The 26,969-nt window shown below is 49.1% G+C and overlaps 1 protein-coding gene across 4 annotated transcripts in view; it reads left to right on the top strand.

The window, feature by feature from the left end:
- The window catches only part of RAD51B (RAD51 paralog B), a 750,762-nt gene that overhangs the window by 698,773 nt on the left and 25,020 nt on the right, over positions 1-26,969 (top strand). The window contains exons 12-13 of one of the 4 annotated variants that reach the window (XM_073242226.1): positions 19,714-19,796; positions 24,179-24,341. In XM_073242226.1, the coding sequence (XP_073098327.1) occupies positions 19,714-19,775 (62 nt within the window). In that variant the 3' untranslated portion in view covers positions 19,776-19,796; positions 24,179-24,341. Of the gene's footprint in view, positions 1-19,688; positions 19,797-20,040; positions 20,059-24,178; positions 24,342-26,969 lie in introns of those variants that run through there. The other 3 variants (XM_073242231.1, XM_073242227.1, XM_073242228.1) reach the window with 3 other exon arrangements.

Below are 26,969 nucleotides of genomic sequence, written 5' to 3'. Positions count from 1 at the left end.
CCATTTTGCAGGTGAGGAGACTGAAGCACAGGGAGATTAATTTATGCAAGGTGATATACTTGATATACTTTGTATGTTATGAAGTCAGGATTCAAACCCAAGCCATGGGACACCATTATCCATTGCCTGGATTACTGCTATAGTCACAATCTTTCTACTTTACCCTGCTTACAGTCCACTCCCAGCAGCCAGGGCGATCCGTGCACATTGGATCATGCTCCCTTCTGCTCAGAACCTCTAGCGGCTCCCGGCTTACTCAGTAGAAGCCAGAAGCTCACAGTGGCCTGCAGGCCCACATGACACAGCCCTGCTTCTTCTCGTCCCCCACCTCTTGCTCTCTCTGTGGCCCCCTTGCCTCCTCTCCTCTGCACTGGACGCCTTGCTGTGCCTTCAGGGAGTCAGGCTCCCCCTGTTACTGTGCCTTCCCCCTGACTGCTCTCCCCCACCCATGTCTTGGCTCAGTTCCTTCTCAGGGAGGTCTTTGCATTGTCACCAAGTAACACATGAGCTATGTGTCTGTTGTTTATTGTCTGTCTCTCCCACTGGGAACAAGCTCCAGGATGTACCTGTTGAATGAATGGATGAAGACTCAGGACTCCCCTCAGGAACCTGATGTTCCAGGGAGGCTCCAGCCACCATCCAGATCCCAGGTCCCAACCTATGCCTCTTCCTGGGCCCCCAGGTGAAAAGACCTTCCATTCAGCTCACAGATGGTGATTTAGCTTCCCTCCTGCTCTCAGTTCATTCAACATTGCATGGTAAGCAAGAATGTGCAGTGTGTTCTGGGCTAAGATCTATTTTCCATGCTCACTGACTGTTTTCTGCTTTTTTTGGTGCTTGCTCACATGTCGAAGGGAATCCAAAACCCCCAACCCCTGCACCCTGATCCCCAGGAGTCAGGGTGACCAGCAATGATGGCACTGCTGGCCGCATGGGCCTACTGCTCAACCCTCAAGCCCTGTCCCACCCACGGGCTATGATTTAAAATAATAAAACTGAATTAGTTCACCCATTGTGGAAAGCAATATGGAGGTTCTTCAAAAACCTGAAAATAGAAATACCATTTGACCCAGAAATTCCACTCCTAGGAATTTACTCAAAGAAAACAAGATCCCAGACTCAAAAAGACAGATGCACCCCTATGTTTATCACAGCACTATTTACAATAGCCAAGAAATGGAAGCAACCTAAGTGTCCATCAGTAGATGAATGGATAAAGAAGATGTGGTACATACACACAATGGAAGATTATTCAGCCATAAGAAGAAAACAAATCCTACCATTTGCAACAACATGGATGGAGCTAGAGGGTATTATGCTCAGTGAAATAAGCCAGGCGGAGGAAGACAAGTGCTAAATTATTTCACGCACTTACGAAGTATAACAACAAAGCAAAACTGCAGGAACAAAACAACAGCAGACTCACAGAACCCAACAAGGGACCAGCAGTTACCAAAGGGAAGGGGTTGGGGAGGGTGGGTGGGAAGGGAGGGAAAAAGGGATTGAGGGGTATTATGATTAGCACACAGAATGTAGGGGGGGGCATGGGGAAGGCAGTATAGCACAGAGGACAAGTAGTGACTCTATAGCATCTTACTACGCTGATGGACAGTGATTGCAGTGGGGAGGAGGGCTTGATAATATGGGTGAATGTTGAAACCACAATGTTGTTCATGTGAAAACTTCATAAGATTGTATATCAATGATACATTAATAAAATAATAATAATAATAAAACTGAGAAATCAGTGTTGATCTCTCCCAAAAGACAGCACTGTCCTCCTCCCCAAGACTTCAGCACCAGTGTAGGTGCACCAACAGGGCTGCCCTAGTGAATCCGGGGCACTCAGGCCTCTGTGTTGAACCCTCCTGGCAAGCCCTAGTGAGACAGAGGGCCTGGTCAGTGTTACCGGTCCAGTGAGACAGGAAAGTGTTACTGAAATGGCCCTGTGGTCTGACCTCCCTGCAGTAATGGGTTCTGGGCATGTGTCCCCCATCACCATTGTCCAGCAGAGAATAGTTTATTTTTATTCTTTTCATGCCTAGTGGCAAGGCAGCACCTGTGGTAACCTCATTAGTCAGTTTCCAAGAGCTCCTCCGAGAGGGGTGAAAGCCAGCCAGCTTAGCCAGGGTTTTTGTCTCAAGCTGCTAAGTGGGGAGGAATGGTAGAAACAGGCCGAGGGGTAAAAGAGGCAGAGAGGTGAATGCAGTTTTCTTGTCCAAACCCACACTGAGGTTAGAGAAGAGGAAAACGTATCTTTGACTGGTTTTCTGATTGCCTTAATAAGTCTTTAACTAAAATGACTTTGGCTTCCAAGAAGCTCCTCTAGAATGACTATTTCTCTAATGGGAAGCCATGGGGATGGGCTAACGTAATAACAAGTGACACCATTTTCTGGGCATCTGCTGTACGCCAGGCATGGTGGCAAGCCCTTTCGATGCCTCTCCTTAATGGGCTACTCCACCAGAGATATTCCGTCAAAAATACTGAATTAGTAACCCTATGGTGATGTGTTTTATTTATTCATTTGTTTGCTTGCTTATTTGTTTAAATTGAAGTAAAGCTGACATACAATATTATGTTAGTTTCAGGTGTACAATATAGTGATTCAACATTTATATACATTGTGAAATGCTTACCACTAAGTTTGAGGATACATTTATTATACTCAGTTGGAAAATGAAGGCATTGAGTCCTTCATAAACAGCAGGACCAGTCTGTCTGACTCCAAAGCCTATACAGTGAGTCCCATCTCCTATGTCTCTGGAGGTTACCAGACTGCACTTTTTCCCCAGGCTGAGAACCAAGAAAGGTTTGGGTCCAGCTAATTTGGGGTGAAATGAGTTCAGTGGGAGCTTCATTGGGTCTTGGGCTCTATTTGGTAAGGTGAAGTGATCACTGAATCTTAAAACCTTGCTTGGTAGATTGTAGAACACAGATTCTGTTCCTTTCCTATAATCTACTTCCCATCCCAACCCCCAGCCCTCCCCATATATCCCCTTGCTGAGCAGGGATTATCCCAAAGAGGAAGCCTCAACAACTGCCAGGGACCTCTGGTAACATCTAGAAACCACAGCTACCCCTGCACCCTGGGTAGTTTTTCCAGCAGGCAACCAGCTTCATCCTTCATGGATCTCTGGGCTTTGGGGAATGAAATGTCAAGAGCTTCATAGGAAGATTGAGGATGCATGAAGCTCAAAAACCCTTATTCTAAGCCATGGATCTTGGCATCCTTTCTATGGCACCTGGTGATGAGGAATAAATCTTACTTTCTAGATACAGACACTCCAACTGTGGCTATGACTAGCCCTGAGGGGTAAAGGGAAACATTCTCAGGGAAAGACCAGACCTTGTTACTTTAGGGCTTCTGAGGTCAGAAAACCCTGACTCTTAACAGGTCAGTGTTACTGAGCTCTGTTATTGGATTGGTTATCTTGCAGCCAAGATCTGGTTTGGACCTTAATTTGGGGCAGGGGCACAATGTAAGGTCAGCAAGGGGTCAGACGTGGCCTGGGCTGGGTTATCTGCTTCTTGACTCAGAATCCATGCTCTTTGCTGAAATCACTACTGCCTCAGTACAGCGGATTCCAGCATGTAAGCAAGTAAAAATGTTTGATTTTCTTTTAATTAGAAAAAGGCTGGATAAAGGAGAAATAAACAGCATCATTCTGTTTGTAGTTGGCTGAGGGTCACTGGAGAGCAAGCTTGGAAGGCCAGAACCTATGTCAGAGCATGAGAGACCAGTGCCTTCTCCGAGAATTATATAAACAAGGGAGCTTAAAAGCTGACAGGGAGTTGTGGAGAGGGAAGCAGAATTTCCAGCGCGGTTCTAAGCGCCTTTTCAGGCCCTGACCCTGAGCCTAAAAACCAGAGAGCCAAATGGATCTCCATGATGACCAACTCAAGAGGAGACACCCTGGGACAAGGAGGGAGGGGGCAATGGTAGGTTTGCATGTTCCAGGTTCATGGGACCCCAAGAAGCTGGCTGCCCCTCCAAAGGATAACTGGAGCAAAGCCACTGTCCCTCCCTGTCCTGTGACCTTGTCCATGGTTTTAATCATTTTGAAAATGAAGGCCCATCCTCAAAAATGAATAACCAAGGATAAACTCTCCCTTCTTTGGACTAGATGCTTCCCCAGTGATGGACTAGATGCTTCCCCAGTGGAATGTAAGGTTATTATTTGTTTTATTTTATTCATCGTGCCTCTGATTTTTTACTTAAAAAAAAAATTACTCTAAACCTGGTCATTGCTATGGGGTTCTAAATCCCAGGGCATAAGCTGGGGCTCCTACCTTTTACTTCTCAAGTCACTCCTTCCAATCACTTCAGCCTGGATCCCACTCAGCAGGTTCCACCTCCCTGGACCTGGCTTAGCCCTTCTGGCCACCAGCCATTCAACCTGTGGTTATTCTTTTCCTATTCCAGGCCTCTGTTTTTCCTCTCAAAATGAAAGGGTGAGACTGGGCCCAGGATGCACTTGTAGTTCTCCCTCTGAAAAGAATGTGTGTGGCAGAGCCTCCCTTGTCTCCTGCAGGCGGTCCGCCTGTTGGCCAGTTCAGCGACCAGCTCCGTCCATCAGCCCCGCCTTTCCATCTCTGTGCACTTGGAGACAAGAATGTATTCTTGCTGAGAGTCAGGTTCTTCTAAGGTGTGTTTCTCTCGGCAAGGAAGCTGCTCCCCACTTCATAAAATAAATTTCCTTGTTTTACCTTCCATATAGCCATTTCCAGAAAATGGACTTATGTCTTAGAGGAACAATGTGTTATCCTTGCTTTTCCTGAAATCTATCCTCTAATCTTTGTCTGAATAGGCCTGAATATAGACAGTATCCTAAAATCATGAATGATTATTACAGTACTAACAACTACCACTTACTGATCATTGTCCTTTGCAGGCACAGTGCTAAGCTCCTTATTGACAGAGTGGCTTAGTAGCTTGCCCAAGTTGAGCCCAAGTCAAACTGACTGCAGGGCCCACTCTCTGAGCCACTGCATTGAAAAGGTTCCTTTCTGCCTTCTCTCATTTCATCTGCCTAGACCCTTCCCCACAGCACTAACCCATCCAAGCATAGCCAGTCTCTTGGGACCCACTTCGTTAGACACTGCTTGGGTCACACCTCTGGTTCACAAAGCCCCAGAGCCTGTGTAGCATGTGATCATTTCTGTCCAATAACTTCTTGCTTTCATATCCTCAGAGAGTCTCCCACTGTGTATGCCTTAGGCCTCCTTGCCTGCTTCACTAGGTGGAACCTTGGTTGTAGGGACACCAAGATCTGCCCAACTCCCTGAACACCTCCAAGTCCAGTAGAACAGGTGTGTAATCCATCTTACAGCCATCACTCATTCCCAAGCCTAGTCTCAATTCACAAAACGTGCAACCAGAAAGAACCAACCCTTGCTGTGGGTGACCTGACTGGCCACTGAACGCTGAGACGGCTCTTCGGTTTTGCTGGTGAATGGCAGGGAGGGACATCAGAGCTCCACCCACAGACCTCTTCTCTTTTTGATTTCATTCCCTCCCTGCATGATCTCATGCTGTCTCATAGCTTTATATGACATCCATCTGCTGGCAGCTCCCAAACTTAATCTCTGGCCTGGACCTCTCCCCTAAGTTCCAGAATTGCATAGCTAACTGCCTACTCAGCATCTCCCCTGGGATATCTATTGGGCATGTTCAGATTAACATATCCACAATCAAACTCCTGATTCTCCTCCCAACATGCTGTTCTCTGTCTCCCCAAATCTGTAAAGGGTAACTCCAACCTTCCAATCATTCAGAGCAAAAGTCTTAGAGTCGTCCTTGCCTCCTCTGGGAATTTCACACCCCACTTCTAAGCCCTGGGCAAATCTTGTTGACGATTCCTTCTAAATAAATCCAGAATCCAACAATCTCTTACCACCTCGATTGCCGCTTCACTGGTCAAAGCTACCATCATCTCTTGCCTGGATTGTCATGCAAGCCTCCCACTGGTCTTTGCTTCCAGCCTCCCCGTGCCTCCCTTCAGTCTGTTCTCAGCACTGCAGCCAGGGTAATTGACTGAAAACATAAACCCACCCCATCATACCTCTGCTCAAAGCTCTCCAGGGGCTTCCAGCCCTACTCAGAGTATAAGGCCACGTCCCAGCAGTGGCCTACAAGCCCTGCCTGATGTGGCCCTCCCCCTCCACCTCTTCTCCCCCGGCTCCCTCTGCTCGAGGCACACCGGCCTCTGAGCTGTTCCTCCAGTACCACGGGCACAGCCCCACCTCAGGCCCTCGGTCCTGGCTGATATCTCTGCCTGGAATGTTCCATCCCTAAGTCCTCATGGCCAGGTCCTCCCTCCAGGTCTTCAAAATGTCACCTCAGCAGGAAAGCCTTCCTCAAGAGAGCAGACTCACCACCCCAAGCCCTCCCTGTCCCCCTTCCCTGCTTTGTTTTTCTCTATAGCACTTGTTGTCCCCGGATATATTTGTGTTTGCCTCTCACCACACGCGCACACACACACACACACACACACACACACACACCCAGATAAGGGCACGACGTGGCTTTCTCCAAACCTGTATCTCCAACACCTAGAAGAGTGCCTTCCCTGAGTGATGCTTGTGTCCCTTGTAGAAATACTCTGCATATCCAAGGTAGGATCTTCTCTGCATCCCCATCTGTCACCTGAGATCTTCAGGGGAAAAGGATGCAGATGATGAGAGGAGAACCATACCTAGAAAGAACTGTGGGAAAATGGGCCCAGTACAAAGGCCCTGAGAGGCAAACAGCCCTGAGAAGGAAGCAGAGAGGGGAGAAGAGATGTGGAAGAGCAGCATCGTGGACACCACAAAAGAAGAGAGTGGGAGGAGTGTATCAGGGGTGGCCACGGGCCCAGAAGGGTGAGCACCAGGAACTAAATCAGCAGGCGACTGAGGAGATGCCCAGTGGAGCAGCAGGGGTGGAGATGCCCACATTGACCAGGGTGCCTTCCCCAGGCTCACTGCCATTCTAAATGCTTCCCACGGGCTCACTCATCTCATCCTGACAAGAGTCCTCATTTGCAGAGAAGGAAACTAAGGGACAAAGTGCTAACTCTTCCAAGGTCACACAGCTAGAACAAGGCCAGGACTGGGTTTGAACCTGGGAGACCAACCTGTGCTGATCACTACACTCCAGCCAGACCACAGCAGGTCTGAGCAGGAGGTGAGGCTGTGGGGCCAAGTGGCGGGGCCTGCCTGATGCAGCTCCCACCAGGGCCAGAACTGTCTGTAAGGTGTCCAGGCCCACCATCTTCCAGAACACTGAGGAGACTGAGGAAGGAGAGGGGAAATGGCAGGATCCCGGAGCCCAGGCCCTGTTTTGTCCTGGGGTAGTGGGAACCAGTAGAGGCCTCGGGGAGGGGAGAGCAAGTGGCTACTCTGCAGGATATCAGAGCCCCCTGGTATCTTTCAAAATCTGCCTTCAAAGCTCTCCAGGTGCCCCGGAGGTCCTTCCCCACCCCTCCATTCCCACTCTTTGTTACCATCCCCTCCTGGGGCTCCTCCTCCTCCTCAGCAGATTTGTCTCCACAAGGCCCCTCACCGATGCCTATGCCCTTGGTTGCGGGGGGCACCATGCCACTAGTGCGGGCCCTTAACATTTCCTCCCTGGCATTTTCTTCCCTGGGTTCTCTGACGTTGGGGTGAGCCAACCCCTTTGGAAGGGATGCCTATAGGGTGCAGGCATTGGGGTCCAAAGTTGTGCCCCCTACAATAGATCCAGCCCTATCCAGGCTGATTTGGGAGTTGCTGATGTGTTTAGGAACTGTGCAAATAGGGTTGCCAGATAAAATATGAAACACCCAGGGCAACTGAGGTTTCAGACAGATAAAGTGTACTTTTTCAGATAAGTATGTCCCACATATTTTATGGAACATACTTATGATTTAAAAATATTCACTGTTAATTAGTATTTATATGGGTGTTCTTTATTTTTATTTGCAAAACCTGGCAATGCTACCCTCAAACACAAATCCCCAGCCTGGCTCCCAGGACTTAATCAGAGAAGCCCAGGCTGGTGCTATGCCTTTGATCTAGTGAACCTGCTGAAGTCCATGTGCTCCAAGAACAAAGAAATCTCAGAATTCATTATCTGAGAAGCTCAAGTACCAAGTTAAGAGGTCCCTCTTCCAGCCCACTTGGCTGGGGTCCTATATCTCCATGGGTGGTAGCTGGAGTGGGGCAGAGAGGGCTTGCTGATTTGGAAGCAGTGGGACAAAGGGCTTGACAGAGAAGACCAGGGGCTGGTTCCTTGCATGGAGGCTCCTGAGTGACTTGTTCTCAGACCCTTGAATTTTTAGACTGAGTGTGTGAGGCCCTGTATACAAAGGGAAGCTGGTGGTGGTCTCGCTGGAGGGAAGTCAAGCCTGTAACTCCATCACTGAATACCCCAATACTTCCCAAAAGCTAGGAAGGGCTACACACAAATCTATTAGCTTCCCCTCAAGTGCACACATGAGCTGGGACAGGATGTGTCCCCCACCTTCCCTGAGCTCCCTTCTGGATTTAGGTCCTCATGATTCCATGACCTACTCCTTCCAACTTGGCCTTGGAAGTTCATTATCAAGGCCCTTTTCCTATGAATTGATACATCCTTCAAGCAGAGAGATAATCAGAAGACATTCAGGACTTAGGGCTCAGATGTGAAGCTTCATTTGTTTGCTTGTAAGTAAGTGTATATCAGGTCGTGCATGAGATGGGCCAGTAGGTTCTGAAACCTCTATGAAGGCTGCCATGTCACACTCTCCATGGGGGAAATCACTTCATTTACTTTTGTTTTCTTTTCTTTCACTTCTATTAACAATGAGTTCCAACAGCCATCACCACAATCTGCATGCCGATGACAAACGGACAGCATGGATGCAGGAAGGCCAGTACATTTTTCAGGAGTTGGGCTGGTGGAAATGACCCAGTTTGAAGTCCTAAGAAGCACTAGGCATACCCAATATTCCCTCTGATTTGAATAACCCCCTGAGGACATGTCTGACCTCCTTCATTCATCCAGTACTTATGGAGCACTCAGAACATGGAGGACACTCAGCTAAGTAGCAGGGATACAGGTTTGGAGAAAGCCAAGTCTTATCCTTGCCCTTATCCGTGTGTGTGTGTGTGTGTCTGTGTGTGTGTGTGTGTGTGTGTGTGTGTGTGTGTGTGTGTGTGTGTGTGTGTGTGTGTCTTATCCTTGCCCTTATCCGTGTGTGTGTGTGTGTGTCTGTGTGTGTGTGTGTGTGTGTGTGTGTGTGTGTGTGTGTGTGTGAAGGGGGACAGGGAGGGCCTGGGGTGGTGAGGCTGCTCTCTTGAGGAAGGGGAGGGAAGGCTTTCCTGCTGAGGTGACATTTTGAAGACCTGGAGGGAGGATCCGGCCATGAGGACTTAGGGATGGAGCATTCCAGGCAGAGAGATCAGCCAGGACCGAGGGCCTGAGGTGGGGCTGTGCCCGTGGTACTGGAGGAACAGCTCAGAGGCCGGTGTGCCTCGAGCAGAGGGAGCCTGGGGAGAAGAGGGGGAGGGGGAGGGCCACGTCAGGCAGGGCTTATAGGCCACTGCTGGGACGTGGCCTTATACTCTGAGTAGGGCTGGAAGCCCCTGGAGAGCTTTGAGCAGAGGTATGATGGGATGGGTTTATGTTTTCAGTCAATTACCCTGGCTGCAGTGCTGAGAACAGACTGAAGGGAGGCACAGGGAGGCTGGAAGCAAAGACCAGCGGGAGGCTCCCACGACAATCCAGGCAAGAGATGATGATAGCTTTGACCAGTGAAGTGGCAATCGAGGTGGCTGTCACTGAAGAACGGCAGCTGGGGCTCCGAAAGGTGAGGGAGCCTCTGGCTTTTCCCTTCTTCCCCTTCTGTACGACATTTAATTTTTTCCATGAGCATTAATTACTTTTATGATTGAAATTGCAATGACAATGTCATTTTTTGAAGGAGGGGGCATAGATCCCTTCTGACCAGGCTCGCAGACCCTGTGTTACTGAATAGTCTGTCGTTGAGATGTGGGGAACGGGGGCCATTCAGAGTATAACACACAGTCTCATCAAAGGCACGAGACGAGACCCAGGAGTGACTGAGAGGCTTTGGCTCCTGAAGAAATTTCAGGCCTCACCGGTGGGGCCAGCGGACGTGCTGGGGAGCAGGTATTCGAGGGTGCCAAGGCACCTCTTCCGTGTCCCCCCAAATCACCCCAGAGCCTGCTCTGTGTCCCTGCAAGGCGGGGCCTGCCTTCCCACACAGGACCCCTAGCCACTGTGATCAAGGCCAGAGGGACACACTTGGGAGAGTACAGGGCCCTCTGCTGGCCGGACTCTGTTGCTGTGCCTCCGGGGCCTGGCTGTGGGGAGGGGGTGCTCACCAAAGCCTTGGGTCCACTAGGTGTGCCCATCGGGTTTGCCTGGGTCACCTACAGTCTGCCAGGAGGGGATGAGCTCTTCAGAGACCAGGTAACTTTTAAGAGTCATGTAAGTTGGAGGACAGGCTGTAAAATGGATAAGGAAATGTAGACCCAGCCCCTAACATTTGGGGGTCTAGGCAAGAATGCACTGGAGGCCAGCTTCTATATATCTGCATATTTGAATATGCAAATCAAGATAACAAACTCTGAAATCTAATATGTTCTCTCCTCTTACATTGACAAATATACCTTCATGACATCCTGAAGGCCAAGTTTGACTATAGAGCTGGTGCTCCACACTGTTGAACCGGTGTTTCTCAGAGTTCCACACCGGAACCTGGTGGCCTAAGGAGAGCCAGCCCTGGGCTGGCTTCTCACCGTGGCTCTATCTGGCACTAGGAGGGGCCTTGAGCACACACTTGTGGACACTCAGCCTACATGTCCAAGCTCCACATCCACCCCTGTACAAAGCTGCCCAGTGGTTGCCCCTGAGGTTCATGGGTATGCATATCTGTGGCACATCCACCCTTGCTGGCAGGACAGACTTAGGTTATAGGCCTACATTGGACTTGGGGTTAAGCTCAGGGAACTGGACAAAAAAACTCCAGGATCTGAGAACCTGAAGCAGGTCTAACAGTCGAGCACATGTAGGGTTTTAGTGGACATGGCCCTTTCTCCTGTGGACACCTGGCCCATGGCTGCTGAGCTATGGCTGGAGGAAAGCCCAGAGCAGATACCTAATGTGTGGGCACCAGAAGGGCCACTCTCATCACCAGACCAGGGCCAAAGCCTACTGGGAGTGAGGGCAGCCAATGAAAACTGGAAGGAGGAGATTCAGTGATTTCCTAAAAGCCCCCAGGTTGGCCAAGTGCCTCCATGTCCCTGGCTGGGCGTCTGCCCAACATCTTGTGCCTTGGGGTCATTCAGTTGTCTCCATGTCACACTCTTGACACAGTGGGGAGCTTGTTTTCTCCCCCTCACGCTCCCTTCCACCAGCCTGTGCCACTTGGCTGGCCTCCTTGGCAGAAAGGTGACAAAAGGATGTGTCTCTGGAGAGTCAGCCCCCCTCGGTCAGAACCTGAAGACTCCCTGGGTCCCTGGGAGCCAATGGCCTAGAGTCCTGCCGTTTAGTGACCACCCTGAGTTCCTCTCACCGTTCTCTGCTGGGGTGTTGTGGAAGTCACTCCAAGTGGGTTTGTTGACCTTCAAAGACGCAGGAGCTTAGGGCAAGCCCCTCCTCTCTCCTGCGCTCATGCTCCTCCCCCGCTGCCGGGCCAGCCTCCTCTATCCGACTGCCTCCCAGTGTTCCCCAGCATCTACCCTGACTTCAGCCAGCTCACCTCCCCTGGCCCCTCTGCTCCAAGCATCTGCTTGTCTATCTCTGGCTCACTTTTTCCTTACTTCTGTCCAAACTTCTTTCATCCCTCAAGATAGACTTGAAGTTCCACTCCCATGAAAGCTTTCCAGTATTCCCATTAATCCTTCTTCTTGGTTATTTGGCCCATGAATTTATATTCACGGTAGTACTTGATACTATATGGCATTATTATTCTTTCATTATTGTACAAAGATCACAGGCCGAGAAGAGACTCTGAAGACCTGCTAGTCCCACCCTCCTTTTCTTAATGTGAAACTGAGGGAGAGAAAGGCTGAGCCTCTGGAATTACTCTCAACCCTCTTCACCCAGTCTGGGACTTCCCCACAGCACCCTGCTATCTGTCTAGATGAAAGTCTGTGTCACCCACAGGATGGGGTGCCATGAAGGGCCATCACGTGATATATTCCTCAGTTGGCAAACGGTGCCTCCCTGTTCGTGGCAGGACAGAGCCCAGAGCTGCAGCTCACCTCTGTACACCCCATGTTCTTCAAGTTCCTTGTTACCCATTTTAATAGCTACCCAGCAAAAAAGTGATTACCAAAGCTCACCCAGATTTTCTCAGGCCACCCCAATTCCCTGCTGTCCCCACTTCTCTTCAGAACATAAGTGCATTTCCTGCTCCACCGTGAACAGGGGCACAGCTCCTCCTACTGCCAGTCCCCATCATCCCTTGCATTCCCATTTTGGAAGCACAGACTGATCCTGTCCAACTTTCCCAAGACCTGGACGGAAGCCCCATAGGGGGCTGGCAGGCCACAGTGGGAAGGCCGCTGAGGAAGAAGCCAAGGGGTAACCAAGCAGAGGGTCTAGAAGCGCAGCTTTAATAGCGGGTGGGAGCAAGGAAAAAACAGCTGAGGGGCTGAAGAGCACACAGGGGAGAGGGACAAGGTAATCAGCCCAGAGAAAGGCCCCTGAACTCCAAGTAAACTCCCAACTCAAAATCACCGGGAATAGCACAGAGCAAACATTTTGCTTTTCTTTGTCCCTCTCTGGTTGCCCTGTTCACTTTGAGGAAGAAAAATAGAATAATGAACCATGTCAGGGAGTATCACCCGAGCAGACCCGGGACGTGGGCAGACACCTGACTGGGCAGATGACTTTCTCTATTTCTGGTAGAGATTTTATAAATATTTGGGGAGTATTTAATCTGAGGCTGGGGTGGGGAAGCAAGGGGAGCAGCAGAGAGGAGGAGATAACTCAGCCCATGGGGGTTGCGGGACCTCTCTGAGGCCTGCTTTTCATTAGCGTCGCCAAGGCAACTGCTCATCTGCTGCAGATCCCACCACTCCTGCAAAGCATCCACAGCGAGTTACACTTTCCTTCCTATGAACCCTCTCCCTTCAGCCTGGTTATCTCCTAGCCTGGCAAAGAGATGACAGCTAAAGGGGAGAAAAACCACAGTTGCCACTCCCTAAGGCTGGTATGGGGAGACAGCCATAATGGTCCTGTTCTAAGGGCAAACTCCTCCTCTGTTTTACCCACCCAGCCTTGACCCTGGTCTCTTCCCTGTCTGAGCCTCCCTTTCCCCTCCACATACACCTTTCTTCTTGACCAAGGCAAACATTTGCAGAGCTCCTAAGGAACAACCTTGCCAGTTGTCATGCTGATAAGTTCCAGATGCCCATTTAAGTGCAAGCCCATGTATGTCTCCAGTTTTCACCAAGGAATCCAGTGGGTTCTGACAGAGTGGTGTTGTGGGAGGTGGAGCCTGGCCAGAGGAGGAAGAGAGGTCCATGTTTGCAAGGCAGTGTGAGAGTGGGTGAGTCAGTCCACAGAGGTGATGGCTTCACCTTGGAAAAAAGGTGATGTGATGAGCACAGCCAGGTAGGGAATGTGCACTCAGAGCCATAATCCCAGCATTGCAGACACTCTCCTGCTCAGCATTCACTCCGAGGAACTGGTTATCTGTTTAAAACTTGGCTTCCTCTAGCTGTGAGCTCCATGGGGCCCCAGCCAGTGAACCCTGGTGTCTGCTATATGCCAGGGTCAGCATCGCGTCTGCGCACAGGCGGCCCTCAGTAATGTCTGTTGAAAGAAAGAAGGAACGCTGTCAGGGGGCTGCAGAGGTTGGGTTTCTGGGTTGTCTTTCTAGCCTGCCTTTGTGCTCCTGAGCAAACCTGAGCCCAAGCCTCTCCCAGCCCCTCCTTTCTATGGAATGCAGGTCCCCCCAGCCCTCCTGAAAGTCTGTATTCAGCTCCTACGAGCCAGCCCTGGGGGCTGCAACTAAAACGCCAGAGAAGCTCCCCGCCACCAGCTGCAAATGGAGCAGAACCAGGACTCTGAGTTGTCCAGGTTCAGACAAAAGCAGCTCCTGCCTTCTTGCATTTTGTTCCTTTTCCCACCAAGACTAGCCCTGGAGGAGCAAACCCTGAGTTCCTCTGCTGGTCTGAACAGGAAATTCCTGTCAGCTCATGGGAGAGGCCAATTGAGGGAGATTTCATCACACAGATTCCCCCCTGAGATACAAAATCATATCGAAGTCTTATCCCAGCCCTGGGGGAACAGCCATCCTGCACACGGCTCCTGCATCTCACTGAAGCACGCTGCTGCCAGCCTTTCTTATCCAAAGCTGATGTTGTCAGCCAAGCAACAGGGAGGAGTGAGACAATTAGGGGCATAGCGTAGCCAAATGGGCTGCGCAGGTGGTTTTTTGCACACGGGTCCATTCTGGTGGCAAAGCTGTACTGAGGAGACACAGGCGTGCCAGCCACAGAGGCGCAGATGAGTGTGGGCTAAGGAAAGCCAGGGAGCATAGATCCTCATGTTCACATGTGTGGTCCTGGGGCCTGCAGCATGGCCATGTGGGAGCTGTTTACAGATGCAGAATCTCAGGTCCCTGCTGAATCAGGGAAAATGTCTTAAGAAGATGGCCAGGTATTTGGAGGCATGTTAGTGTTTGAGATGCACTGGAACAGAAGAAAATATGTTCAAGTGCTTCCATCTCCAGCCTCATGCATTCTGATTCTAGTTCTGTCACTCAGTAACTGTGTGACGTTAGGTAACTTATGCACCCTCTCTGAGCTTCAGTTTCCTCACCTTTCAGGCAGAGATGATGTTACCTACCATAAAAGGTTGATGTGAAGCGGGGACCCAGCACCAGTAGGCTCTAACCCTAGTAAATGTTAGCAGTACAGAGCTAATTGCTCCAGGAACTTTAATATCATTTGTTTCCCCAGGGCAGTTACCCATAAGATGGGGCTCCAGCCAGCCTTCTTGCTATTTCATTTTTGGATTTTCTGGAGGGATTTATAGACACCTGACCATGAACTCTGACACCAACAGGTGTAACCTTTCGTCTCCAGTTACCCCATATGTGAAACAAGAATCATGAGTGCCCTCCTGGTAGCTATGGGTGAAGGAACTGCATGACTATGGGCTGGCAGGGCCAGGTTGTGAGCAAGACTTCTAGGAAGAGGAGACACAAACAGCATCTGACCTTGAGAATGGAGCCTTATAAATGGCACTCTGACCATTTCCCACAAGCAAGTTGTAAAGAGTCTGGATTTCATTTATTTTACCATCTGCATTTCCTTGAGAGATGATAGGATTCCGTCCCTGTGGGGATGGGGTGCTAACCCACTTCCCCTTGTTTTGTGTTGGTGTGTTCTGTCGCTATAGTTTCCTCCACTTTGCTGAACTAATGTAACAGCGTGCTGGGACAGACAAGCCACAGGGGCCTGCTGGGACCTCTGGGTCTCCTGCAGGCTGGGCTCGTTTTGCAAAACTGCTTTCCCAGTTAGTTTTGGGAGAAAGAGAGAGGGCTAGGCCCTGGGTGTTCCTCAGAATGTGCCGGCTGGTGACCTGGCTAGCCAGACAAGTCACTTAACCTGGCTAAGCTTCAGTTCCTCCTAGGATGGCAGTACACATATGAGAACCTCACTGAAGATGCCATGCGAGTCTTTGTCCATTCTGGGGATGAGAGGATTGCTGGAGGATTAAGTGAGGTGACACTTATGAGGAACATGGAACAGAGAGTGGTAAATGGTCAGTATGTGTTAGCTGCCCTTCCTGTAGTTGTTAAAAGAGGTTGGGCCTTGCTTGGACAGCCGGCCTAGGCAGACAATCACAAATATACGAGTGGCCTCCTCTTGCAAGCAGCAAACGCAGCCTCCCTGCTCCTGCGCAGGCTAGCAACTGACCCTCCCCTCCCCCACCTTCATTTTTTCTGTTTTTTAGCTGCAGGAGTTGAGACACGTGGCTCACCAGGCTACCCTAGTGAGTTTAAAGCTTTAAATAAATACACGCTCAAAACTGCTGTCACGTGCCCGCATGACTGCTGCAGGCCCCTCCCGACCTGGGGACTGCACTCCCTCCCTCTGTCTTCCTCTCCTGCTGGAAGCCAGGCCCAGGCTGAGCCCTTGAGAAGGTATCTCCTCTGCACGTATGCTGGTCCCAGGGGCCCTGCACGGGGCGGACAAGGTTCGTCCTGATCCAGCACAGATTCTCCTCTTCCTGGGTTTGTTAGAAGCCTGACCAGGCCCCAAGTCTTATGACTTCAACAGATGTTTCTGCTTAAGCAGCCCTGGCATCTTTATGGCCTGTTTTTTCCATTCTTGCTTCTCTTCCTCTGTCCCAGCAGCCCTGAATGCAATTTGGACTTCATTTTCTTTCTAATGGTTACAGGGATAGAAAGGACGTTTTTTTCTTTTTCATAAGCTCTTCAAGACACACACACACTTGCCATATGCATTCAGATCTGTGCTCATGGTGTGGGTGTATTTGTTAATGCTGCTCTGACACTTATTTTTGCTTCAGAGTTAGCCCCATTTCAAAGCCTTTCTCCCTACCCTGTCCTCACTTCACATCCATCCCCTGCTTGTCGCCACACAGATCACCCCAGGACAACCGATTGGCATGTCCTCCCAGATGCCGATTCTGAAAGCTCACCCTGGCCTCGGCCTCTGGCTGGTTCCTCCAAGGCGTGAAGAGCCTCACTGTGTGTCAGGCCCTACAGGTCTAGGAAGGCTTCAGCTTGCTCACGGAGGGAGCTGAGACCACTGCTGTCATGAAACTGCCTGGCCAGCCAGTCCATTCAGGCTCAGGTAGGGCCAAGTTGACAGCTGTTAAAAAATGGGACCAGTTTTCCATGGGTAGGTTACAAGCTTGAAACCAGTCTAGCCACCCTTCATATCAATACCTGTAATTCCACCCTACTTGCCGGCATGGCGTGGCTGTTCCCATTCACCTGCCCTTCAGTGTTTGGGGCCACTTATCTCAGAATTTGGTTTCCAGAGCAAAGAAAGCCTGGAGACCTCAGGTCTTCAGCTGAAGGTCCGTCCATGTCAAAGGCAACTGGGGCTCAGGTCCCCTTATTGCCTCCAAGACTGAAAGGTGGGCCTGGATTTCTTCCCTGGGCTCTCACTGTGGGTATAGACAAATCTACCTGGGGTCCTAAATGTTGGCACCACGCCTTGCCCTATCAGGCATTAGCCCATGTTGCCTATGAAGGACCAGCCAATTTTAATTTCTCCTGTCTCTCCACCATTTCTACTTAAGAGTCTGACGACACAGACTCACTTCTCAGGGTGTATTCATAAACATGTGTTCATCAGCTACTGCAGACTGCCATGAGCCACCCACATGCTGACCGTGGGGAGGCAGAGTCTTCAACACCCTCAGCATAGAGGGGCCTTTCCAGAGGTATGGTGGGGGGAGACTGAGCCAAGCCCCATCGAGTCCTCGCTAGGTGGCTGCCTCGCCTGAGAAGGGCCCGGCAGCCACCATCCCCCCATCTCCCCATTATGGGGGTGTTGCCATGTGAGGCTCTCTCCCCTGGCGTTAACAGTGGCATCGCCATTGTCTAGTTACCAATACAGAGAGAGGCTCTCACTGCCTTTGCACAGTTCCTCGGTCACCCAAGAGAGGAATGTTGATCTGTTCCCTGCACCCCCTCTGTAAACTTCCCTAACAGTCTCTGGCTTGGAAGAAAGGGGGGTGGCTGGAAGAGGTGGTGGAAGGCAGCCCTGTTCTGTTGCAGTAAATCCTTCCTAGAAGCCCTGCCTGCTTTCCTAGAAGAGGAGACAGCTGAGCTCATCAGCCAGGGCTGAAGCCGCCCAGGAAGAACCCTTTCCAACCCCCAGAAGACCCCTCAGTGGCTTGGGAAAGGCACAAATCACTGGGACACTTTGTGTGTGGACATGGGACTGTCAGACTGGACAGGGGTGTCTGGTGACAGATTAGAGCAGCTGAGAAGGGAGAAAGGCCATTTGGAGGTGGGACAAACATGTTCGCCTGACGGGAATCTTGTGATTCACTCCACTCCCCATCCCCTCTTTTTTGAAAGCTCACTACAGGACTTTTCATAAGCATTGAAGACCACAAATTCCTCTCCCAGAAACCTCGCTGAACTTTTGTTTAATGTGTGTGTATGTGTAGGAGGTGGGGGGGATGCTCACACACTAGAATTACTTCCCTACCTATTTTTAATTTCTCATACTTTGCACATTTCAACCATCATATAATGTGCATTCCCATGCCATTTCCCTTGAACGCATTCTCTCTCCATTAAGTTGTCCTCTACCAGCCTGTTCTGGAAGCCTCAGGGCCTCAGGGGATGGCCAGAGAATCTAGGCTTTGCCTTGGAATGAGAATTTCTTCCTCTCATCATCCAATGAAGGTATGGGTAGGACCACTGGGACAAAGGGGTGATGGTGTCGAGGTGATCTGCTGATTGCCCCACCCAGCCACAAAGCTCCCAGGCAAGAAGCACCTGCCCCTCCACTCAGAGCACATTTCCTCTCCAGCTTCCTGCTGGGCTAAAGTGCCAGCAATGTGGAAACAGGAGGTCTCTAAGGCACACCCAAGTGGCAGCTTGATTTCTTGAAGTTGAGCTGAACTGGAAACCGCTGGCCTGGGTTTTGCCCCAGATTCTCAGCAGGGAGTTTGCTCAGTGCCTGTCTTCCCCTCTCTGCCCAGGCTAACCACAGTGTTTTGGTAAACTCCTTGGTATGCTGGGAGCCCTGCATGTTTATTCTATTCCCCTCCTGATTATCTACTCTAATGGAGCAGAACAGTGATACTGAAAATATTAGACATGGAAGATGTCTCAGAATGATGTACGATTCTCTGCAGAATGCATGTTTCCAGGTGCCTCTACTGATTTATCTTGCTAACTACAAGCTTCCACTGCTATGCTAGTAAGTTTGCCTTCCTGGTCCAAAAGATGAACAGGGCCAAAGGGGAGCCAGTCAAGGGACCCTCTTTGGTCTGAAATAATGCATTTATGGATAAGTGAGTTGAGCACAACTGTCTTTTTACATTGGTGGGTGTTTCTGCAGAATTAAGAGAACTTTCAGGGCTTAATCTACTTGAGTAAATTAAGTTTGTCCTGTGTTCTGTGCAAGGGTTGTGAAGTTAACTGTGATGCTATTTCTCTGGCCCATAAAATGGCCAGTGACTTTTGAGGAAGGATTAAGTGACTGATGACCAGGACAATGGAGCAGGCTGGGTTAGTCTCCCCAGGGTGTGCATTACATTATTTATAATAGCAAAAAATAGGCATAATCTAAATGTTTACACATATGGTATTAGTTGAGTGAACATCTGTGTGATAGAATACTAGGCAGTCATTAGAATTATGTGCTAGAAGAAGGCTTAATCTCATGGGAAAATGTTCCCAGCATATCATTAGAGGGAAAAAAAACATATCATTATAAAGCAATATATATGGAACATAGTAAACTTGTAAGAAAAAAGTATTGTGTACATTTTTTTAACTGGAAGAATATGTATAAAAATATTAACAGTACTGTCAGTGGGGAATAAGATTTGGCTCGACTTTTATTTTCTTTTTTGGATTTGTCTTTTTTTTTTCCAAATTTTCTCCCACAAACATATATTATTCTAAAATCAGGAAAATATTTATGTTAAAAAAAAGATAACCTGAGGGACCAGCAGATGCATTTCCTGTTTCTTATCCCAGGTCTATTCTCTGTTTTATTTTGGAGATTCAAATTCCTCAGCCCTTCCTACAATAGATCCTTATGGAACAAGAGTACAGAGGAGCTGATGCCCTAACAACATCACCAAGGTAAATTACTCACTGACAGCAAAGCTTTGGAAAGGTTTCGTTTCCACCAGGCATCCAGGCACTGGGGATTAATCATACCAAAACCAATTTATTTTTTTTATTTTTTGCTAATCAAGAATGAGCTTCTCCAAGAGATATTAAATAAGCGCATAGGGGTTCACAGAGGATAATTATAGGCCTCGGCAGCTGCTCCATGGGTTTTCAAACATCAAAGTGATTCATCCCTTCTCCTGGGCCTTTTTAGATCATCCTATCCCCGCGAGTTTTGAAAACTGCTGTAATAAGAAGGTAAGGGGCTGGGAGAACTGTGTTCCTTCTGTGATGGAAGGATGATGGAGGGAATTGGAGAGAACAAAAGTAAAGGACTAAAACAATTTGGCTTTGTTTGTCTAGTTCATAGGACAGTGTCCCACATAGAGGCGTGCCGAAAGAGTGGATGAAGGGAGGAATAAAGGGTTCATGGGAAATCAGCCAGATAGACAGGCCTTGGTGCACACCATTTCTGTCACAGATTTTAAAGAACCCATCTAGACTCTAGCTGCTCCTCATCACTACCTCTTTCCAAAATGGGGTGGTCAAGATCCTTTCCCTTCTCCCCCCTGGAAACAGCGCTACAGGTCCCCAGCTTTCCTGAAGCCACCATTCTGGTCAGTGGAAGACACACTAGGAAGATAATAGGGAGCACTGCTGTCCCCTGGGCCACTATTCCTGCCCATCGGCCCTGCCACTGCCAGGGTGCCATGCTACCTAATTCAGATGGTGGCTTTTCTCAGTTAGCCTGTCCTTGGAAAATTCATTTCCCTATTGTATTGGAAAATTCCTCTTGTTTCTGTCACTGCACACATCAGGAGACCAAGCTTCCCATTTACTCAGAAGTAACCAGTTACTGTCATTGAGACCAAGTCTGTTCCTGAAATTTTTTACTCACCCTTTTAAAGCCATAACCCAGCTCCACGAGATGCAGTCTGAGGCAAGGCTGAGTTCTCCCAATGCAGGAAAACAAGCTGAGGCTGGGCCATGCTGTGCGCTGAGTCTGGGGTCCACAACCAGCAGCAACAGCCACCTCAGCCCCACCACTGAAATCATTTCCTATCATTTACTCTCAACTGCCCGAGGACACCTGCAGATGGCAAAATGGAGAGTGGAGAAGGAAAGGCCAGCTGAGGGGCACTTCCCAAGTAGAATAAACTCTTGATAAGACTTCTCAAAAAGAACTTTTCTTTAATTAAAAAAAAAGGAGACAGACATTGACCCTGATGGAAGGAAGTCTACCCAAATACTGTGCATTGCCCTACCCTGTTCTTGCTGGATCACAAGATGGGGAGATGTCCACTTTTAGATGACTGACAGAATGTAAAGAACTGTATTTCAGGGGGTGGGAACTCAACAGATTAAATGGAGGATCTTCACTGTTTCAGTTCCCAAGGATTTGCTAAAGCAGGGAAATCAGCTTGAAAAAAGAGACGAGGGTCCCCTATACCCCATGGCAGGCTCAATCTGACTTTCAGTCTCAACTCTGCAAGTAGCTTCTGGAGAAGAGAGGTCTATTTATGCACAAAGTGATGCTATCAGTAGGAAATCCTTAGGCCCTGCCATTGTATTACCAAGGGTGATGAAGGTGAAGTTCCCACTGTTATCATTGTCAGGTTATACAAAACACACCAACTCAAACCTCAGTCATTCTTTCATGTGTCCATTTCACAAACACCTTGTACGTACACAAACCAAATACTGTGCATTACCTGCCATCCCTTCCAGGAGCTCAGACCCTGGAGAAGGGCACTCAGGGAAATTGAGAAATTATAATAGATTATGGTTAGAGCCTAAAGCCAAGGTAAGAAGAAGCCATAGGAGCACAAAGGGTACCATTAACTCTACTCGTGGCTTCTGGGAGCTCTTCATGGTAAGGAGACTTGTGAGTTGGGGTTAACAATGAGTAGGAGCTTTCCAGGCAATTGGACTGATGCTTTCACTGTAGCCATGAGTGTGTTTCACTGTGCATCTGAGCTCTAGGGCATCAGGACACAGTGGGTGACAACCTTCTGGAGAACATGAACTCCATCATCCATCAGGAGCCATGGCTGTGCTCTTCAGCAATGAGCCCAGGAGGCTAGTGGCCAAAAGCAAGCCTTACTCTTTGATGCAGCCAGAAAACATCTTGGACCAGAGTCTTGAAACCAGTGGTGGGTTCATCCAGAGTCGGCTCCTTTTCAGAAAATGAGGGTCCTGCTGTACTTAAGCATGTCAGCAAGGATGCCTGGACTAAAACTGGAGAGGACTTGTACAGGGCGGGTCCAAATGCTACGGGTCTTTCAGCTATGCCCCAGCCCTACCCCTGCTCCCTCCACCTGCCATATCAACCCCCTCTCCCAAGCATCTGATGAACGTCTCCACCTGGTTCAAGACTCAGCTCAAACACCATTTCCATGAAGAAGACTTTCCCAACATTCCTGGATGGAATGGCCACCCCCTTTCTCACCACACCTCCATCCTTGGCACATGTCCCGTCTTCCCTATATCAGAAGTCACTTCACTCATTCATTTACATGTTTATCTCCCTCAGGGCAGGAAGGAGGGCTTTCTCATCTCGGTAAACCTCTGCCTAACTAAGTGTCTGGTGAGCTTTTACTGAATGGATGCAGACTGCACTGTACTCTGAGCATGCCCTGGAGCCTTCTAACAGAGCAGAAGATATTCTATGTAAAGTCCTTCCTGATAAAATCATAGAGTGTCTACTACCCATGTTTCACATATAAAGAAACTTAAGTGTGAAGGGAGGCAAGTCCAGAATTTCATTTGTGGTAGATCTAGGAGTGTAAATCCCAACCGGAACTGCTCTGAATCCAAAATTCTTTAGAGCCCCCAGGCCACCCAAATCAGATGACATCTTAAACAAGCCAGAGCCTCACTGAACAGTTCCACAGCGCTGGGCTCCAGTGTGTTCTGGAAGGTTCTCCTGGGCTGAACCTCTAGAAGATCACAGCGAAGAGAAGCCCCACAGGCCCAGTGCAGTGTCAGGTTCCCCCTTTTCTGGCAGCAGGCATGGAAGAGCCTTTAAGAAAATGGAGTATTATTGTTTGTTTGTTTTTACAATGATTCATCTGTCGTAACTGGGTTAAAGTCCACTTGGAGAAAAGGCGAACAAAAGACCTCCTGTTAGTGCTGGAAGTTTGCCGCTTAAGATATCACTGAGAGGAACTGGGAAGAAAAAAGCTCCAGCGGGGCAGAGGAAGCTGCAGGCCTTCAGGAGCACAGCGGCCCTTTGGGAAGGCAGACGCGGCTTTCATCTCCAGCACCCTATCTGAACCTGCCGGTGGCTCCCTTGGCTGCTGCTTTGTGACCCACTGCCATGCTGACCGTCGGACACAGGCCAATTCCCTGTTCCCACACTCACTGAACACAGGGAGGCTGCCAGGAGCTGTGGCAGTGCAGGCAAATCTCCACATCCAGCCAATTCCAGGCTGAGGACGACGACGTTGATGGTGCTGATGATGGCACGGGTGCAGTAGCAGGACTAACATGTAAGCTTACTGAGCGCCCGACGCTACGCTCACACCATAACTCATAACTCGTTTCACAGACACACCCAGGAGGCTAGCATGCTCGCTACCTCCCGAGCTGCAGCATAGGGAGACGGCAGGCGGCAGAAACCGGGCCCTGCCCTATTGGGAGAGGCACTGGCCTTAGTACAGGTACAGGAACCGTGGGACTAGTAGGCTCCCAAATGGGGTGGTATCAGGTTTCCAGGAGGCGCTTTCCAGGGTGCAAACTCAGGCCACCTGACTCGGGCCCAGGGCTTACCCCTTAAACTCCTCAAATGGAAACAGTAAGTTAGAGAAAGACAAGATTTTATGGTTCTCTTCCCACAGCCTTCCACCTGACCAGTGTCCCCTGTGTGAACTTGTACCTGTGTCCTTTGTGGATCGGCTCTGTGGAGATGTTATTCTCACCACTGGCCACCCAGGCATGAGGCGGATCTGTGCCATGATTGCCCATCCTGGTGTTGACCCTCTTCACCTTCAGTGTAAAAGGGTGGAATTTCTCTGCTCCAAGGCTGTGAAAGAGGAATGGGGACATGAAGAAGAAGAGAGAAATTCCCTGAAAATTCCAGGTCCTTCCTCCACTCAGAAGCACTTCACATCAGCTTCTCCCTTCCCAGAGGTCTGCTAGTCCCCGGAAATCAGGCCTTGGCTGCAGGTCCCAGGCCTCTATCCCTGTAGCTCAGGCGTCTGGGTCTCCCAATTCAAACAGTCAGCCCTAAACGTAATGTGTCCTGAACAAGACATATCTTGGGTAGTTTCTAACCAAACACCAAGAATTCTTCATCAGAAACCCCCAACTGAAAGTGTTATGGTGCTAATCTCTCCTCTCTTTCCTCACAGACATCCATGTTCCATGACAGCAGGCGCATATGGGAAGGACCTCCATGCCGTGCTAGGCACCATAGCTGAGCTGCTCCGGTCCAGCCAGCCCTCTGGTTGTCTGTGTGCTGCTCTGTGACTGAGGGGATTAAGCGCACTAACAAGCAAGGCCTCTCCGCGAACGGTAGGTCGAGGGGAAGATCCAAAAGAAGCCGATTCAATGTTCTTTGGGATGTTCTCCCTTCAGCTGGCCTCATGGGAATCAAGTCCCTGGTGGAACCACTGGAGATTTAGGGCTTAATTAAATGCTGGCTTTGGGCCAACATGCCAGTGGCCCCTTGAATGTCCCAGCTCTAGCCAAGTGGCATAAGCACTGGACTCGGAATGTGAACCACTCAGCTGATCCTGCAAGAGTCAGTCCTCATCAGCCAAAGAGCTTGAGTATCACCAGCTCACAGGGCTCAGCAAGTGGTGGCAGGCCCAATGCTAGAAGCACAATGTGACTTGACGTTAATGATTCCTACATCTGCACCCTTTGGGGCCACAGCTGGGGGCTTGAGCAAACCAGCACCATTGGGATCTTTGGGATTCCCTTATTTTCCTGGCCCGATAAAGCCCAAGCTCAGCCCCAGATGCGACCAAATCATCTTCTTAGTGGGCTGTTCCTGATTATTTTTTGCCTTTAGAGATGATTTTGCTTCTGAGCAAATGGTCAGATCTTGCTCAGCCTGAAGTGTAAAGATTGTGGTATTTCTCTACTTGAAGGCACTAGAGAATTTCTTGTGTGAGGGAACACAAATGGAATATGTGCTTTCTTGAGTTTGGAACTTTGTTGTGGCTTCAACTCAGCATTTGCTCGGGATCTTTGACAATAGGGTAAGTTGCTTAGGGCCCCTTGTGGTCCAGGACTGAAAAACAAAAGATCTATTCCCCGAGACCCACAGCTGGCTGGCCCAGAATCCCCCCAGGGTGATCCTGAAGCCAGCCTCCCTCAGGCATTGAACCCTGTAGTTAGTTTCATAGCCAAGTGTTGCCAGTAATATGGGGATCATGGAAAAATGCGGGTGACTGAGGAATGGCCTAGCAGCAGATGGGGGTGAAGCAGGCATGATGCTTCCCACCCCAACTAGCTTTGTGACCCTGGTTGGCAAAGTCATTCTCATGGCGGCCACATATCCATGCCCATAAGCATAAAGATGATACCTGCCACCAGCTTTTCCCTAGAGGAGCCTGCACAAGTGAATTAATTAATGTCTATTGAGTACTTGGAATTCTTTGGAGAAAGGCCTTTATAAATATAAGGAATGATTAAAGGATAAAGTTTGCTAACTTTCGGAGGAAGTACTTAATAGGATCAGGGCTAAATATCTTGATTATTGAGCTTCATTCTTTATTCAAATATGCATAGGGCTGCCATCATTCAACTCCACTGTCCACTCATGTTATTATCTTGGTTTTTCTTTCATTTCCTTATGTAATGGTCTAATAGGTGTGACTCTCCTATCACAATTACCCACTGCCTCCTTCCCTTAAACCAGCTCTGTGCCCTCTGCTGAGGTGACCAAGACCATCTGACTTCAAACCCGGTGGCTTTTTCTCATTCCTCATTCTCCTTGTCCCTTTCAGAGCATGATCCTGGTCACTACCCCCTCCTCACCCTTGCAAGTCTTATTCTGTGGTTTTCTCAACAGGTCTAAACTGAAGTCATCATCATCCCCTAACAAATTCCCTACACTGGTTTCCAGATGGCCCTCTCCACTGCCACCCCTGAGTGTTGGCTCTTATTGCCCCAACCTTCTTGGTCCTTGCAAAAACCTGTGCCTAGGTGGTGAGACCTCCAGACTCACGGCAAGTGTGATGTGTGTAGGTACTAAGCTGCCCCCGCAGACCTCTTTGTACCCCCTCGTCCTCTGTCCTCTGGCTGTTCTGTTCCCAAACATAGTCAGCTGTGGGCCACTCCAGCTCCAGACACCAGGGACCTGCTTTCCTGTTGGTCCACCTTCTTGCCTGGCTCCCAGACCCAGCTTGCACTCTTACTCCCAGAAAGACACTTGAACTGACTGAAAAATCTAGCAACAGAGGTCTTTCCTAGAGTGTATGACAGAGCCAGCCCCAGCCTGTATCCCCCTGACAGACATAGACATATAGACACACATATATATGAGTGTAGACAGACACACACAGAGGCTCACAAACATACAAACAGATACAGGTACACACAGACTCATAAATCCAGATACATACATAGGCACACCCAGACACATGTATACACGTGCACATGTACATATGGACTCATATACACAGATACACATATATTCACATGGACATACACGAATGCACAGATACTCAGATACAGGCAGAGACGTAAACACTCACCTAGACGTACAAACACATACTAGCACGTGCAGAGGCACGCACATCCAGATACACATGTAGACATAACATGGACACAGAACTGATCTCCCTCACCCCTTCTGAGTAGCCAGTTCTCCTTATTCCTGCCTTTCTCCTTTCCCATCTTCTTAGGGTTCTTCTGAGAAACAGAACCAGTAAGAGATTAGGTAGATAGATGATAGATGATATAGATAGATAGATAGATAGATAGATAGATAGATAGATAGATAGATAGATAGATAGATAGATAGATAGATAGATAGATAGATAGATAGATGATAGATATAGATAGATAGATGATAGATAGATAAATAGATCGATAGGTAGATAGGTAGGTAGATAGATAGAGATGATGATAGATAGATATAGATAGATGATAGATAGATGATAGATAGATAATAGATAGATGATAGATGAT

This window comes from Manis javanica, chromosome 8 (genome assembly GCF_040802235.1).
Source record: "Manis javanica isolate MJ-LG chromosome 8, MJ_LKY, whole genome shotgun sequence".
NCBI lineage: Eukaryota > Metazoa > Chordata > Mammalia > Pholidota > Manidae > Manis > Manis javanica.
The sequence above is the reverse complement of the archived record's forward strand: the minus strand, read 5'-3'. Positions and strand labels throughout refer to the sequence as shown.